Source organism: Jaculus jaculus, chromosome 6 (genome assembly GCF_020740685.1).
Source record: "Jaculus jaculus isolate mJacJac1 chromosome 6, mJacJac1.mat.Y.cur, whole genome shotgun sequence".
Lineage (NCBI taxonomy): Eukaryota > Metazoa > Chordata > Mammalia > Rodentia > Dipodidae > Jaculus > Jaculus jaculus.
Window position 1 is genome coordinate 72944462 of NC_059107.1, and position 18718 is coordinate 72963179.

The following is an 18718-nucleotide window of genomic DNA, read 5'->3' on the forward strand; positions in this document are numbered from 1 at the left end:
CAACTCATTCTTAAAATATATCGATTTGCTATTTTTCCCTTAAGATGTAACCTTAAATATAATGGAGGAGGTTTTTTTTGTTCAGCTCCTATAAGATTTAACTAAAGAGTGGTGGTATTAGACATTTATGTTGAAGTGTCAGGTGACTATTACCTGGAAAGAATTTGGGTGGCAACAAGGTGACATTTTTCTTCTCAGTCACATGAAAGCTCAATGCATGTTAGTCATTGCTCAAATGGACCTTAAAGAATCACTTTCAAAGGACACCATGGCTGAAGAAGTCATATTTTATCAACATTAAACAAACACTTGGTGTAGGCATAAATATTCTTTATATAAACATAACACAACATTAAATAGTTCAGGTACACACGCACCACTGAGAACACATCCACTGTTGGTCAAAGTCGCCTGTAAACACCACCTCACACTGAATACAAAAGCAGCTTTGGCCCCAGCTCTGGGTTCACAACACAGATGGATGCCAGAGCACGAAGGAAGGGTTCTCCACAGCCCTCCCGCCCCCCACCCCCCACACAGTCTCAGCAAAAGGAAAGGAGGAACCCAACAATACAGCAGCAATGACAGCGAGAGCAGCAGCACCCTCCCCTCCCCCAGAGAAAACATTGAGAGTTTGGGTCAGTTCAAAGGATAATGCAAAATTCAATTTTCAAAATGGAAGGAAATCAATTTGAAGCAATACTTTTCCAAGTGCAATTCATCCTTCAGTGGACACATGACTGCCTAGCTATTCCCCTCTTTTTGGGTAAAGGTTATACAATGACAGGCAGCAAGCCCTGGCCACTGCTAAGTTGCAAGGGATAAGTCTTACTTTCTTCTGGAAGGTGCCAAATAGCAAACGAACAAACAAAACCTTGCTGTTGGCCCCCAGCACAGTGCTTCTTTGCTTTGCCATGCATATTGCTGCATGTGACATTCAAGGTGGCACCATGACTAAGTTTCAAGCAGTTTAGAGACAGAAATTTTGCTTTGAAACATTCAGATTTGGATGACTAAATTCAAATGTGTGTCTATAGTTCATTCTTTTGTGCTTAGAGGGGCCCTTGTTTAGCTCCATTGAAGGAACTACCAATAAAAACACTGTATGCATTCAGAGCCTGGTAAAGATGGGCTGCCAACTGACCCTTGAGACCATCCACCTGGCAAAGACCTGCTGGGAAGGCCTGTCTGCTCTGTGCTAAATATTCCTCAGCGTGGTTTGTAGAAAACAGCTCCAGTGTCAAACAATAAACTGGGCTTATTTCACTTTCATATTGTATTAGGATCCTAGAGAATTTCAGTTATCAAAGAACTGAAAACCTATATTGCAAGAATAATTTGTCAGTTCAGTGTTTCCCATGATATTATATACGCTATGTGTGTGCGTGCAGAACTCACACATATACTTATGCAATTTTATTTGTATGAAACTTGAACTGCACACAACAGTACTTTGCAAGAATCAAGTCCACAGAAAAGAGTTTAACAACACAGCAAAGAAAGGACTGAAGCTCTACTGAGACAAGAAGTATCAGCTTTGCAACGTACGGAATAATTTCAAAACCACAAATTCCCAAGCCTGCTGTGTTCCACATGGGATCTGGATCAACCTGGGATCCGTGGGAAGAATATGGCAACCAGCCCAGAGAGGCTCATCTGTGAGTCCAGAGCTAAAGGGATGTAAGACTCAGGCAAATCAACTTGAGAATATAATTGCAGTGAGGCAACGTTTTTTTCCCCTCTTTAAGAAAAAGAAAACAACACTTGTCTATTTCAGAATACATTTCTTTATATTCGGTACTAGTGTTATTATTTTATTTTTTTTGCTGAATTGGCATTGACTTTTTAAATTAAAACTTGTTTACTCAATGCATCAGTAAACAGGCAGCTTCTCTCCTATCTGTGTGATAAAACCCTTTCATCATCACCAGGAATGGCCACCCCCACCCTTGCCTGACTCTTGCTAGGATGTGTTGGCTGACAGGCGTGTTGTCGCTGTTGTTGATAAACCGTCTTTTACAAGGCCTGTTCAGGCACTCGCTTGTGGAAAATGACCGACTGTCTCTGCTGGTATTGCTGCTTGCGCCTCTTCCTCTTGTCACACTGGCATAGCAGAAGCATCTTGAAGGTGGTTCTGAATGTTTTGTTGCACAGGGCATAGCACACGGGGTTCACGGTGCTGTTGATGTAGCAGAGCCAGTAGCCCAGATTCCAATAGGTTTTGGGTATGCAGCTGTCACAGAAGGTATTCACCAGGACCATGATGTTGTATGGGGTCCACGTGATGATGAAGGCAAGCAGGATAGCGCTGAGGGTCTGTGCTGCCTTTTTCTCCTTGATGAGGGACATCCTCTTCCGCTTGGTGATCTGACTTCTGGTCTTCAGAGCAAATCTCTTGGCCAGTGTGGCTTCTTTGAAAGACAGAGGTAGAGTGGCTGTGGTCTTGTCCATTGATGAGTTGGTGTCAGAGGTGTTGGTTGCATCCACAGCAGACTCTAACTGGATGGGAAGCTTGGAGAAGCTCGTCTGACAATTGTCACCATCGTCAATGCTTTTCAGGGACTGCAGCTTATTGGCATTCCTCTCCACATCCATAGTCCCCAGCTCCTCATCTGGTATATGCAGGTTGTCAGATGAGGGTAGCTTGGTGGAATTCAGGATGGTGCTGTGACCTGGAAGCTTGAGTACAATAGAGTAGATGGCTCTTGTCTCTGAGCCCATGTCTTCCTCGTCAGAGGAGGCAGAGTTTTCCAAAGAGGCAGCAGCATCGTTGTTGTTCCAGCTGTCGCTGCTGCTGTGCTCTTGGTCCATTTGCTCAGCGCTGGGCTTCCAGCTCTTGGTGGTGAACCAGAAATGACAGCCACCATACTTCTTCCTGGGTGAACGTTTCATGCTTTGCTGTTGAAGTTCATAGCTGCTGCAGCTTCGAGAACTGCCTGTGGGGTGGACAAAGTTTTCTGCCTCAGCTTCTGTCCCAGAGGCCTGCAGCCCAGCCAGCTCTTTGGTACGTTTTTCAGTTTCCTTATAGATCCTCCAGTATAAAATAGTCATGATGGTGACGGGCATATAAAAGGCAGCAATTGCTGTGCCGAAGGTGATGGTGGGCTCACTGAGGAACTGAATGAAACACTCTCCTGGGGGTACAGTTCTTTTCCCTACAAAGTACTGCCAGAACAAGATGGCAGGAGCCCACAGGATGAATGAAATGATCCAAGCCAGGCCAATCATCACACCAGCTCTTTTTGTTGTTCGTTTGGCTCGGTAAGTGAGTGGCCTTGTGATGGAAAAGTACCTGTCAAAGCTGATGACCAGTAGGTTCATGACGGAGGCATTGCTCGCCACATAGTCAATGGAAAGCCAGAGGTCACAGGCTAGATTTCCCAGTGCCCATCGATTCATGATGATGTAGGTGGTGAACAGATTCATTGAAATGACCCCAATAATCAGATCAGCACAGGCCAGGCTTAAGAGGAAGTAGTTGTTGACTGTCTTCAGTTGCTTGTTAACCTTAAAAGCCACAATGACAAGGATGTTGCCAATGATGGTCACTAGGGCAAGGAAGCCCGTCAAGAATGCGATGAAGACCACTTGCCAGATGGTATGACCTCCCAGAGGGTCACTGGAGGTGTCATTTGAGGAGAAATTCCCAACGGATCCTGAAATGTTGTAGCTGCCAAGATGAGTGACTGTCCCAGGTGGCAGCCCTGCCTCTGAGGAGCTGTATATCCAGGAAGAGCTGATGTTTGGAAACAAAGGTGAGGTTGTACTGCTATTGTGCAATGTCATTGTGACTCTCTGACATAGTCTAGGGAAAAAAGAGAAAAGGCAGAGTTAGCAAAATCGCTGTCCTTGGGGATTATTTTTCTATTGTCTTCACGTTACCTATACATTTTATTTTTGAGTTAGCATCTCATTTGGTAACACAGATAGCCTGGAACTCACTATATGATCTAGCCTGGCATTGAACTTGTGATACTCCTGCCTCTGCTTTCCCAGTGATGGTATTAGAAGAGTATGCCACTATGCCAAACTTTTCTTCTCTTACATTTACAATGTGGAAGACATAATACAGGATGCTGGGTCTTGAAGCAGCCAATCATGACAGAGTTTCTTCTCTTGTTTTAAGGGTGAAGAGTGAAGGATATCCAGATTGGTTTGCTCAAGACAGAACAGTTTGTGAAATACCTGCACTGAATACTGTGCTTTCCCTACAATTGCATGCCATAGAATACTGTTATCAATAAAACAGCATCTTTCATTCTCTGATTTACTTCTTTTCAAAAGGGGAAAATGAGATACTTATATGACAGTTGCTGAACTAGTGTTAGCATCTTTCTTCTTGATAAATAAACTTAATTCATTTGAATTTTATCCACCTGGAAATTTACACATCTGAGGCTTCACACATAAGCAACTTGAAGGTGATACCAACCATTTAAGCCTCTGTGGAATGAATCAAGTCAACCCAAAGCAAGAGAGAAAATAGTGTATGTTGTAGTCATGTTTGCATTGCTGATAGGAATCACCTCCCCAAGAGTGGCTTTTGGGAATAAAAGGGTTTATTTTGACTTACAGATTCTAGGGGAAGCTTCATGATGGCAGGGGAAAACAATGGCATGGCAGAGGGTGGACATCACATCCTGGTCAACATAAGGTGGACAATAGCAATAGGACAGTGTGCCAAACACTGGCATGCAGAAACTGGTTATAGTACCTATAAGCCCACCCCCAACAATATACTGCCATTCCCAAATCTTCATAGCTTGGAACTTAGCATTCAGAACACCTACGTTTATGGGGAACACCTGAATCAAATCACCACATTCTACCCCTGGCCCCCATAAACTGATAACCATCTATGATATAAAATGCAATGAGTTGAGTTCAACTTTAAAAGTCCCCATTTTTTAAATCAATCTTAATGATGTTCAAACATCCCCATAATCCAAGGTCTTTTAACTGAGCCATAATACCAAAAAAAAAAAAACAACAAACAAAAAACACTCTCAAAAAACCCATAATGGCAAAGACTAAATACTCACACTGCAAAGATGGCATCTGGCATAGCAAAGAAATATTCAACCAATACAGGATTTAGACAGGGCTAAGATCAGACTCCGTAGCTCCAAGTCCAACAACTCTAGCTACTGACTAGTTTGTAAATCCAATAATCCTAACCAGCAACAAATCTTCAGAGTTCCAATTCCATGTCACCAGCTAGGCTATTCATAGTCCTGGAAAAAAACTTCCTGTGGGGCTGGCAGCTCTCCTTATCAGCCACCTTGTGGTTCTAGCATCTCCACTGGGTTTCCATTGCAACCTATGGTCCATCTTCATGAATCCATTGGGTCTCCATGCAGGCATTCAGTAAACCTGCTTCACAGTGCCCATGGACATTTCCAAAACACAAGACCATGTTGCAATCTCAAAGATCTTTTCTTTCCTGCATTTCTCATATTTCACAATACCAGGTGGGGTGCCAATTTGTTAATCTAGGGGGGAATAAAGCAGACTCTGAATAAACAGGACATTCCTTGAGCACTCAGACCCCTTGGAAAGAGTCTACATTCTTCCTGTTGCACCAGTGAAGGTCAGCTGGCCCAATCTCAAATGTTATACTCTCTAATACAATTGCAGCTGAATGGGCAGAAGTTTTAGCCCAAAGATTTCATTTCTATGTCATTTCTCTTTACTCACACCAGTCCATTTGTATGCAAAGCAACCCTGCACAAATTCTCAGTACACAGGCATAAGAAGTCCCTCACAAAAACTGCTTCTAGCCCAGTCCAGAAAAAGCTCTTTCTCACCCTCACAAGCCAAACCTCACAGTCCATAGTTCTTATTGCATTCAGGTCTTTCAACTCTGACCAGAATAGTCCATCAGGTTGTGCTCACATGCAAGGCATCTCTTAGGCCAAGGTTCCAAATCCTTCCACATTCCTCTTCCATATTCCTCTTTAAAATGAGCTCCAAAAGGCCAAAGCCACATAGTCAGCAACCCCACTCTTGGTACCAACTTTACTGTTGCAGTCAAGTTCACATTTCTGATAAAAATCACCTGAACAAGACTGGATTTTGGGAAAAAGGGGTTTATTTTGATTTATAGACTTGAAGGGAAGCTCCGTCATGGCACAGAAATATGATTGCATGAGCAGAGGGTGGACATCACCCACTGGCCAACATAAGGTGGACAACAACAGGAGAGTGTGCCAAACACTGGCATGGGGAAACTGGCTATAATACCCACAACCCTGTCCCCAACAATATACTGTGTCCAGGAGGTGTTAGTTCCTAAATCTCCATTAGCTGGGAATCTAGCATTCAGGACACCTAAATTTATGGGGGATACCTGAATCAAACCACCACAGTGTATAAAATTTTATATAATATTGATGATTTAATATTTTTTGAGAGCTATTTTCATGTGGCCTAGGCTGGCCTGGGATTCTCTATGTAGCTAAAGATGACCTAGAACTTCCAATCCTCTTGTCTCCACCTCCCAAATATTGGGATTACAGGCAGACACTATGTCATAAGGTTTATGTGGTGCTGTGGATCAAACCCAGAGCTTCATGTATGCTAGGAAAGCACTCTACTTACTAAGATGCAATGTTGTCTCTTAAAATCATAACAGTACATAAGGGACAGGTTTCTTGTAATTGTGATGGCATGCTCATTTGTTCTATATTCTTGGAAAAGCCCTTATCTTCCTACTATTTTGTTAATAGCAAAGACTTTTGGACATGGTCACTAAGTTCCTTTCTGCTTTGGTTGCTTTGCATCCCTGTTTATAGTCTTTCTTTTGCCACTCCAGCCCAGGTACTCTGCAGCACACATAGACATCTATAGCAACCTTTATGAAGTTGAGCCACTGTAGTGCTTTCCAAGTCTCTTCCCTTATGTCTTGCAGGAACTGATCATGTTCTTTTGCCTTGTTTTCATGTTATGTGACATAATTATTTCATTACAGATAAATATAATGCCCAATAGAGCCAATGGTTTACCTATGTCTTCTTTCATCTTTTTTTAAATTAATGAATGTCACAGTGGATATCTGTTATTTGTCATTATTTCAGCTATTCTTCTGGAAATAGATTGTCACCCATGCTATGTTTTGGGAGAGGCACCCACCACCTGGCCCTGAGTCCTTGACCATGGTAATTGACTTAAAGCAAATTCAATCAGAGAGTATCAATTTGGGAAACCAATGTGGACACTGGAAAGAGAGAGAAATTCTTTCACATATTTGAGGTTGCTTCTTGCTGGTCACCATCTTTTAACTGTGTGCAACATCTGAGAAGCAAACAAACCCAGAAGAAATATGGGGTAAGGAGTGAGATGAGATAGAATGGGCTCTTGGGAAAGACAGACATCATGAGGATAAAACTTTTGGGAGCTAGATTGAACTATTTGTAAGTCAACACAGGCTCCTTGACTTTGATCATATGAGCCAAAAGATTGTCTTTGTTGCCTCTGCTAGAAGAGGAGGCTTTTAGTTGTCTGAAACTAAAGGCTCTTGATTAATATATTTGGTCAAAGTAGTAAGTATATACTCTGACAAGTCTAGACATATAATATGACCACTTATTTTACCAGGCTTTGTGTGGGTATGGTGAATTGACCTCTAGTCCTTAAGCTTTGCAGGCAAGCACCATAACTTCTGAGCCTTCTCTCCAGACCTTGAAATTAATTTTTTAAAATTAAAAAATTGAAAGTCTAGAAAAAGAATGTGGTCATGATCACCACCAGCATGTCTCGCTGAACTAACTCTCAGTTACTATAATTGGTGTTAAAGATCTTCACAAGTTCCAGACTCGGCCTTCATAAATAACCACACAGCTGAGCATGAAGATATGGACCCAACCCTAAAAAAGCACAAAGTTGAGGCTAGGGAGCTTTTTCAGTGGGTAAAATGCTTGCTGTGCAAACATGAGGATCTGAGTTCAGATCCCCAGCACTCATGTAAAAAAAAAAAGCTGAGTGTGTGGTGAATGCCTGTAATCTGAGCACTAGGGAGGCAAAGACATGAGAATCACTCACTCTTGCTGGTTAGTTTGTATAACCAAATTGGTGAGCTCTGAGTTTAGTGAGAGACCCTGTCTCAAGCAAATAAGGTGGAGTGTGATAGAGGAAGATACCTTTGGCCTCCATGGTGCATGCATGTACACGCATGTGCCCACAAACATATGAACATGTGTACCCACATGCATACCACATATAATCACACACAAAAGCAAGCACAAAGTCACACAGGCAATAAGAAGTTGCTTCCCCATCAGTGGTGAAAGCAGTGGGCACTGCAAACGTCAAGTTTGGCCAGCTATGCCAAATGAGCCAATGGATGCAATAGTGGTACGTCTGTTCTGGGGGAAACCAACTGCTCTCTAATTGGACAGGAAGCCTGCACTGTGGTAGGGAATACATATCTGGTACTGAAAACCTAATCAAAAGCCTATGGTGGGGGAGGTCATGAGACCTAGAACTGTAATGTCTGCTCTTATCTGGCTAAATGCATATATTTTGCTCACCAAACTTCCCTCTAAGCCCTTTAATTAATATTCATACCCATATATATTAATGCTACTCTCACTTTTGGTTAGAGAGAAACTTCTCTTTTCAGATGGTGGTAACCACTGGGATGACCCAACAGGCAACACAGTGCTGAGAAGATGTGTCAGAGAAATGTTCACACTAAAAAATCTCTATTACACCTTCAAAGGTTCAGGGTCCATTGTGGAAGAAGTGGTAGAAAGAATGTAAGAGCCAAAGGAAGGGTAGGACTGTTTTCAATGCAATCGACCAGAGAGAAACTGGCCTTGATATCTATGACCTCACAATGCCTAGCATTATCTTCATAAGACCCTCATAACAGGAGGAAAAGATGGTGACATCAAAATAAAAGAGAAACTAATGGAGAGAAGGAGAGTGTATGAAGGGGTGTAGATCTGTGAAGGGGGAAATTGGGGGAGAGGAAGTAATTATCATGGATTATTGTCTGTAAGTATGGAAACTGCCAATTAAAAGGGAAAAACACGTTGCTCCCTGGGCTGGAGAGATGACTTAATGGCTAAAGTGAAGCCTAAGGCTCCAGGTTAAATTCCCCAGAACCAAATGCACATTGTGGTACATGTATCTGGAGTTGGTTTGCAGTGGCTAGAAGCTCTGTCACACCCATTCTCTCTCTGTAATACATAAATAAATGAAAATAAAAATGAAAGTTAAAAAGTTGATCATGTGGATAGTCACATTATATTGTACAAATTCAACAACATTTGCATTTGTTCAGTTGACTAATGTTATTGAAGAGCATAAAATATTTGGAAATAAACCTAAAGTGAATTATTTTCTTGTAAAGATCATTTCATCTGATGAGTCTGTAGAGCCTTGCAAAATGTACAGTATTCCAGTGGAACTGGGGTTTGAGGCACATCAGAAACAAAAAGCATCAGTGCTGAGCAGAGGTGCCAGCTGGTGAACCTTACTCTCTGGCTCAGTAGGTCTCTGTTCTGTTTTAAATCTTCTCTGGGGTTTCTTGTCTAATCATGGGGAATGTTTGAATCACAAGCTGCCAGACATGATCCTAACTTGCATTCTTTGGCATATATAAACTATGTTGACACCGTGATTCAGCATTAATTCACCATATAATACATCTTGTAAGTCTCAGAGATGTGCTTTTCCTTAGTGTTAAAGATCTTTTAGAAATTTGTCTATCATACAGTGGGTGTGGATTATAGGCTGATCAAAACAGTAGAAGCCATGCATGCAGTCACCTGCTTACTCATGTACTACACTCAAAGGACCACTGTTAATCAGGTCTTAACCATGCACACCTGAGGGCAACATTTGAGGTTTCTTCTAATTGCCAGATACTTGAAAAGTCAACTTAAAAAGGAAGATGTGAATCTGGTGGCATTGAGGCACATACAACTTCTTGAGTGGTAGTGGATATTATGAGTGAAGCCTGCTGTTAAATGCATGATGGCTTGTAGCTATAAAGAGAGACACATCTAAGAAACTGTGGGTGCTCATCTGATACTACACTGTGACAAGATACACTAGTACTACTTCTGCCAACCAATTGGACACTGTCATTACTGGCAAGGATTCTTCTTCAACAGCACACAGCAGAGTTGAGAATCCATGGTCTTTGGAGCCTGGGTACTTTGGATTTGAATTCTGAATTTATGTAGGGAATGTCTTATGATTCAGAAAACACACTCTTAAGTTTATAACATTAAAATACTCTCCTGTACATTTTGAAGGGGATAGAAAAAATGGTGGAGGGCTAAAACTCAGAAGTATTAATAGATATATGGCTTTTCTTGACCCAATGCCAACTTCTCATGTTCTCAAAGCTGGGTTGTGACTGCAGAAACTTTTGCTTGTAAAATAGACTTTAGACACTCAGGTGTCTTATAAGGGTCTTTAAAGGCAGAGTGTTTAAACACTGCAAATACTTAAGACACTTAACATCAAGGAATGATGTACTGGCCTAAACATGAGTCCCTTTGACCATCCAGATTAAATAGATTGCAAAAAGGTGGTTCAGCAGCATCAGTTAACAATAAGAAGGTATCTACACAAGGAATCAGCAATTTAACTTCTAGGTATCTACCCCTGGAAATTATTGCGTGCATATAAGGAGATGCATTCAAGAATGTTCATTGATGTGTTTTTTTGTTATAACAGAAATTAGGAAAATAAAAGATGATAAATTCTGAGATGGATTAAAACATGGTCATGAGAAAGATTATATAAAAGATGAAAATAAAAACTTGATATATATGTATTAATTTGCAAAGTTCTAAAACTATCCTCTTGTTTGTTGTTTGTTTTTGAGGCAGGATCTTACTCTAGACCAGGCTGACCTGGAATTCACTATGAAGTCTCAGGGTGGCCTGAATCAAGGTGATTTTCCTATATCTGCCTCCAGAGTGCTGGGATTAAAGGTGTACACCACCATGCCTGGCCTCTACAAATATCTTTTAAAAATATTTATTTATTTGAGAGCAAAAAAGAGAGAGAGAAGTAGATCAATGGAACAGAATAGAGGACCCAGATGTTAAGTCAGGCAGCTACAGTCATCTGATTTTTTGTCAAAAATGCTAAAAATACTCACTGGAGAAAAGACAGCCTCTTCAACAAATGGTGCTGGAAAAACTGGATATTTATATGTAGAGGAAGAAAATAGATTCTTATCTCTCCCCATTCACAAAAATCAAGTCCAAATTGATAAAAGACTATAATATCAGACCTGAAACTCTGAAACTGCTAGAGGAAAAATAGGGGATACCCTTCAACATATTGGCATAGGAAGCAACTTTCTGAATATAACCCCAGTTGCTCAGGAAATAAAATCACTAATCAACTACTGGGACCTCATGAAATTACAAAGCTTTTATACAGCAAAGGACACTGTGATTAGAGCAAAAAGTAACCTATGGAATGGGAGAAAATCTTTGCTAGCTATACACTTGTCAGAGGATTAATATCCAAGATATATAAAGAACTCAGAAAACTAAATAATAAGAAATCAAGCAATCCAATTAAAAATGGACTATGGTACTAAATAAAGAGTTCACAAAAGAAGAAATACGGATGGCCAATAAACATCTAAAAAATGTTCTACATCCTTAGCCATCAGGGAAATGCAAATTAAAACTTCTTTGAGATTCCATCTTGTTAGGATGGCTAGCATCAGGTAAACAAATGACCATAAGTGCTGGTGAGGATGTGGAAAAAAAGGACTCCTTGTACACTGTTGGTGGGGATGCAATCTGGTCCAGCCATTGTGGAAATCAGTGTGGATGTTCCTGAGATAGCTAAAAATAGATTTACCATATGACCCAGATATACCACTCCTAGGTATATATCCTAAGGACTCGTCTCACTACCTTAGAGATACTTGCAAATCCTTGTTTATTATGCTGTATTCACAATAGCTGGGAAATGAAACCAGCCTAGATTTCCCTCAACTGATGAGTGGATAATGAAGATGTGGCACGTTTATACAATGGAGTTCTGTTTAGTGGTGAAGAAAAGCAAATTATAAAATTTTCAGGGAAATGGATGGATCTGGAAAGGATTATACTAAGTGAGGTAATCCAGGCCCAGAAAACTAAGTGCTGCATGTTCTTTCTCATATGTGGATCCTAGCTACAAATGTTTGGGCTAGGGGGTGTAACGTCTGTTGGTGTCTGCCTAAATGCTCAGTAAGCACAGCTCTTAATGTTCATACCCATATATTAATACTAGTCTTACTTTGTTGGCTAATGAAGCTTCTCTTTTCAGATGGCAGTGACCTCTAGGATGACTCAAAGGCACCATAGTGCTGAGAAGTGACAGAGGAGTGTTCAGCACTGAAGCATTTCTATCATACCTTCCAAGGTTCAGGGTCCATTGCAGAAGAGGTGGTGGGAAGAATGTAGGAGGCAAAGGAAGGGTAGGACTGCTTACAATGTGCTCCTCCAGACACAAAATGTTTTGGATATCCATGACCTCGCACTATGTACACAAGACCCTCAAAATAGGATGAAAAGATGACAATATCAAAATAAAAGAGAGACTCATTGAGAGGGGGCAGGGCTATGATGGATAGTGGATTTATGAAGGGAAAAGTGGGAGGAGGGAAGGGAATTATTAGGGTTTATTTTTTATAATTATGGAAGTTGTCAATAAAAATTAAAAAAAATCAAGAAGAAAGATGTGAGTTAATTAATACTATGTGATATGACTTCACTAATAATAAAAATGTGTAACAGTAGTACACCTTACATGATGTACATACTATATATCTTGTATTTTACATACTTACCTATTTATAATGATCATAAAGGATAAAAAGCTACATGCAAATCATATGTTAGCAATTATATGTTGGTGGAAGAACATGATTATATTTGAGGAGAGTGTCCTTACATGGTCAGGAAATGAGATGGCTCCCACTGGTGACTCACTTTCTGATGCCTAGATCTGAGACATTTTTCATACCCTTAGAAGAATATTCTCAACAGGTTATAAAGACTTCAAAAACTCATATCTAAAAATGCTAACAACAATGGAAGGCACCTAATGTTTTTCTTTAGGTCTGTTATTTCACAGAGGATATTTAACTTTATACAACTCATGGTCCTAGGGGAGAGAGATCCCAGTGAAAAGATGAGTTAGTTAAGCTCTCTCAGTATAGGTGCTGAGGAGATGGTTCAGTAGGTAAGAACACGGCCCACATGAACATGAGGGTCCGAGAGGTCCCAAGTTTGATTCCCTGTACCCACACCAAAGGCTGGGTGTGTCCCACATGCCTGTAACCTTAACTTTGATGGGGACACAGACAAGAGAATCACTGGGGCTCGTTGGTTAGCCAGTATGATGGAAACAACAGCTCCAGCCTCAGTGAGAATTTCAAGAAAATAAGTGGAAGAGCTACAGATCTACACACATGTGTACATATACACATATAACCCAAACTCCTTAGCTTAAAGTGCTTCTTTTTTTAAAAAAAGCAACTTTTCTTCACCCTTTTTTCTTTCCTTCCACTTTTTTTTTTTTTAACTACCGGGTATTGAATCCAGCATTTTAGGCATGCTAAGCAAGTGTCCTAACATTAAGCTATTCCCCTAGACCTTTTGGTCCCATCACATTTCTAACTTTTCATTTTGAGGCAGAGTTTTAATAAGTTGCCCAGTTGTCTTAGAACTCATTTTGCACTTTCTGTTGCCACCAGGTTTGACTACAAGGCCATTCTTCCTAAGCTTGCCATTCTTCTGTTTTTACTTTTAAATATTTTTCTTTTTATTTATTTATCTGAGAGAGATGCGAGAGAGAAAGTGAGAGAGGGGAGGGTGAATGGGCACATCAGGGCATCTAGTCACTGCAAATGAACTTAAGATGCATGTGCTACCATGTCCATTTAGCTTACAGTGGGTACTGGGGAGTTGACCTTGGGTCCTTAGGTTTTGCAAGAAAGTATCTTAACCCCTAAGACATCTCTCCTGCTCCCAAGCTTCCTTCCTCCTGATTCAACAGCCTATGTTCTCTTGAGTTAATTTATCCTGAGTCAAAAGAGTTCATTCTTAGTCTAAGCTCATGGATTTGGATTTTTCTGGTGTGGAGATATATGGCAGGTCTTTCCTTGTGATGTCCAGGAAGAAATAGGCAATGGGAACAGAGACCTCTGTTGGCCTAGTGATCTCAGTACTTTATCATTTATCTCCATCAAGAGTTGTGGAAATGCAGCTGGGATAAGGCAAAGAGGGTAGGTAGGCAGGTAGGAGCAGAACCAGAGGAGGGAGTGGCTCTCTTTGGAGGTCTAGCACAGGCTCCTTCCAGTCAGGTGGCAGGTGGGACATTCAGAACACTACTGCTGAGGGGTTCTAGGTGCTATTTCTCTGGCAGGAAATACATAGCTGAACATAAATGACAGAAGGCATATGAGCACTTTTGAGAGCACTCATGGGTTCTGAAAGGATGCGACTACCTTCCCATAGGGTTCTACTTCTGTGTGCCCTCACTCATGGGAACACATTACCCCCCACAAGGATGGTTTTCAATTTTGTTTCTCAGTATATTTTGTTTTCCAAAGCATTTGACCAATTTTGGGTCATTGTATTTAGGAGTAATATAAAATAAGCTCTATAAGTTGAAAATGCAAGAGTCCATATGGTATTTTTCTTAAAAAGAGAACATAAATCTAATTGAACATGACATATTAGAGGTCATGCAAGTTGGATAAAATATTATATTATTAAACTTTTGCTTATATATATAAATGCGTGTATAATCATGATTACACACAGGTACATGCAAGACTGTTATGGTCAACAATATCTGAAAGCGTGTGCAGTGGATATTTTGACATCTTTTATTAACATTTGAAAGAAAAGGTTGAGGCTAGCAACTCATGGTCTAACCTACTTAGCAACAAATAACCTGGTGTGATGCCCACACAAGTGCAATAGCGGCACACAGCCATGATGGGGAACCAACTGCTCTTGATTTGGCTAACTGATCCTCTCAGTGGTACAAGACCCATAGCTGGAGCTGGGAAACAAGTCAGAACCATACCCAAACATAAGCCTACTCTCCAATATCAAGCTACCATCAATCATGGGGTACAAGAGGGCCTACACCTATTAAACTCTCTATAAAAAAAGTAAGGGTTATCTCATTTGTCCTGGTGCTAACTTACTCTCCGTTGGAGAATCTGCTTCTCTTTTTCATATAGATGCAGATCTTAAGGAGAGAGCCACCCCATCATACCTCAAAAGGGCCCCAGCTGAAAGTAAGGAAAATTGGCGAAACAAGCAAGGGTGCTGTTTTCCTGATGAACCAGATACCAGCACAAGGGGGAAGGAGACCAACATAGAGAAAAATCGACTCCTACCAAATCAGACAGCCAGAGCCTCAGAGGCCCCCAACACCTCATCACTGAAGCAGACCAAGAATGAATTCAACATGGCTAAGGGAAATTTTGCAGAAGAGGGGGCGGAAAGAATGTCAGAGCCACATGTTGGGGCATGATAGGCAGAGACATTTATCATACCAATAACTGTGGCTAACTCTACAATGCACGATCAATATACATCAACAAGGAGGGGCCATTGGGGAGGGGGTAGGTCAAGGATGAGCCTAATAATGGTACCAAACTGCCTGTATTTGCTGAATAGAAAACAAATAAAAAAAAAAAAAAAAGAAAAGAAAAGGTTGAGGCTGAAGATGAAACTTGGTAGAAGAGCACTTGCCTAGCACACACAAGGTTCTGGATTCATTTCCCAGCACTACACCAAAAGGATTAAATACAAAATATGATAAAAATAATTTGAGTATAATTAGGCTAGAAGACATTGAAAGAGTTATGGAAAAATTTCCCTCTTTTTCCAAATTATGGAATAAAAGTTTTATGGGTCAAGAATCTGTAAAACACAGAAAATTGTTTGAACTTAAAACATTCATAAAGATACAATGTGAAAATAAATGTGAGAGTGTTTAGAGAAATTGAAAAGGCCACTATACTTTGATTAGGATAAATTACAAGGTGAAAAACTTATCTCCTCTGCTGTGCCTGACAGCTGAGCTGTCCTGGTCCGGATATTCTGGAGAAGGAGTCTAAAGCTCTCAATATTTAAATCTCTTGGAATGATAAAAGGCGCAAACAACTTTTCCCCTTCTAAAGTCTAAATTAATTCTATCTCTATTAATGATTCTTTTTCTTTATGACTAGGGGGAAGCCCAAAAATATCATTGCAGTTTGCAATCATACTTCTTTAAAATATGTAGTGTTTTTCTCTGTTTAAATTCCTATATAAATCACTTTCAGGGCTTGTTTTCGGACTCCTCTCTTGACAAGAGTGTCTGTGTTCTGTCATAATTCATTATAGCATTCAACAGCTAAAATAACTTTTCTGGTTCAGTGAATGGAAAAATAACCACATGTGGGCACTAGATGGCGAAGCTGACTCAGGGAACAACCTCTGTGTGAGGAGACACCAAAGCAGCAGGCTGTCCCCAAGCCAGGGACAGGAACTTCAGCTTAGTTCAGTCATGTGGTAGGTGAAGGATATCAAACAGGGTTGACAAAGCTTTGAAATCAAACATGTCTTTAAAGGAAATCAAACTTGTGAACTTAGCCCTTGTATTCATTTCCAGCCTCGAGGAGGAAAGATGTTACCTAATATGGTGCAAGAGTTCTGTGTTGTGAACAAAACATTTCCAAAGACCAAAACTGGAATAAAACTGCATCTAAAAAGGGGAAGGCTTGTTTTCACAAAGCTGATGCATCAGACTGTGTCCCTGGTTGACGCTTTTCATAAGCCTTTATTCAATGTGGCCACAGAACAGTAAAATGCTTGGAAAAGGTCCTGCACCTGTATGGCTCAGGTGCAGCTGTCCCTGATGAGATATCATGGTTTTACCTTAAAAGCTAACATCTAAGTTAGAATATTGATAATTTGCCTGAGCACTTGTCAAGCCTAAAACCTTGTTATTTGGATTTGTAGAGACATGGCATGAAGTGGAAACACTAGTTCTTTTGAAAAATTAATAAAACCCTTTTACCCAGAGAGAGGCCAACTGACCGTGATTTCAGGAGATTCTTTTCTGAGAGAAGAAGGTATGCACCTGTGGATTCTGTTTTCAAAAACCTTTGCAATCTAAGATTCATTTGTGATTTTCAATATCTGAAGATGCGTTCTTTGTCATTTACTTTGGGTATTATGCCTTTGTCATGGAAGATAAGAGACAGTGCTTGCTTATAGAACCATGGAAGTGATTTTGCTTAAATATGTTCTTGTGAATAAAAAGAACATCATTTGGACTCAATATTTGGCTGGTGTATGTGATGAAATGCCATCTGAAGAACAAAGTTTAATTGGACCACTGTGCTTTTATGATGAAGTTAGGCCCAATATGTTTTCCTTTTAAAGTCTGTATTTATCAGAGTATGTGTCTTTACAGCCATACATGTTCCATTATAATTGATTTCAGTTCACTCTTTAGTCCATTTTCAGGTCCCAATTAATAGATGTCTGTACATGTGATTATAAGTTTGCAAAAAGGTAGACGCAGTGTGTGAGGCAGGTGTGGAACAGTGGAGGAAGCCTGTCACAGCTAGTCAAGAGATGTTACCAATTTGCTTCTTCCACATGGCAGATTATTTAGCCTTCTAATCTTGCTTCCTCATCTATAAAATGGAGATTTTAATACTTGTGGATTAGATAGGATTTGTATAAAGAACCCTGTATAACCTCTACAATAGTTTCTTAAAAACGGTAAGGTCAGGGGTTGGGCAGATGGCTTAGCTGGTAAACCGATTACTGTGCAAGTACGAAGACATGAGTTCAGATCCTTAGCACCATGTAAAAGCCTGGTGTGGCTGTATGTGCCTGTGATTACAGCACTGGTGAGGTGGGGGCAGGAGGATCCCCAGGTCTTGCTGACTAGCTAGTCTAGCTGAATTTGTGAGATCTAGGTTCAACACAAGACCCTGTCTCAAAAAATAAAGTATTAGAGAAAAACAAGTGACTTCTACCTCTGGTTTCCACATATATGCACCCCTATAGACACATGTATCCATATATATTTGAACATTAATGAACAATACAAGGAAAGGTAAGCCCAGAATACTCTTGTTAGTTGATTTTGTAGAATGTCCTTTTCTATGCCTAACAAGAGCTCACTTCTGTTGAGTCTAGTGATGCTTCTTAACCCATGCTGGCTCTGCCCCCGGGGACGTTTAGCAATATCTGGTGCCATTACTCTTGTTACAACTTGGAGAGAATGTGTTTTTGGCTTTCAGTGGGTAGATGCTAGGCATGTGGCTAAACATACTTTAAACCCAACACAAAGAACTGTCTGCTCTCAAATGTCAATAATGCTGAGGCTGAGAAAACCTGGCACAAAGAGAGATAAAAGACATTCAGAAAAATATTGTAGCACTATGTTTTGCCAGAGAAAGCCTGGAAAATGTTCTTGTTCTAATTAATGGGGCAACTCTATGTCTCTTCAAGAGTGAACTCTCACTTCCTTGGAAGTCCTCTCTGCCCATAAATGTGTCTCATCTTCATATAGATAAATTTTCAGTCCAAATTTCAGAGGGCAAACAGGTTTGAATGCCTATAGCACACCTTAGTAAGGGACATGGTGCTTGTTCTGGAAGAACCACTGGCTGATGCATTGTAGAGGCTGGGGAACAACCTCCAGGATACCCTTTCTCTCCTTT

At 40.5% G+C, this 18718-nt stretch overlaps 1 protein-coding gene across 10 annotated transcripts in view; it reads right to left on the bottom strand.

Annotated features, from left to right (window-relative positions):
* Nucleotides 1–273: 273 nt before the first annotated feature.
* The window catches only part of Chrm3 (cholinergic receptor muscarinic 3), a 576562-nt gene continuing 558117 nt past the window's right edge, over nucleotides 274–18718 (bottom strand). For all 10 annotated transcript variants that reach the window (XM_045153527.1, XM_045153528.1, XM_045153522.1 and 7 more), the window contains one exon: nucleotides 274–3805. In XM_045153527.1, coding sequence (XP_045009462.1) covers nucleotides 2017–3786 — 1770 coding nt within the window. In that variant the 5' untranslated portion in view covers nucleotides 3787–3805 and the 3' untranslated portion in view covers nucleotides 274–2016. The remainder of the gene's footprint in view (nucleotides 3806–18718) is intronic.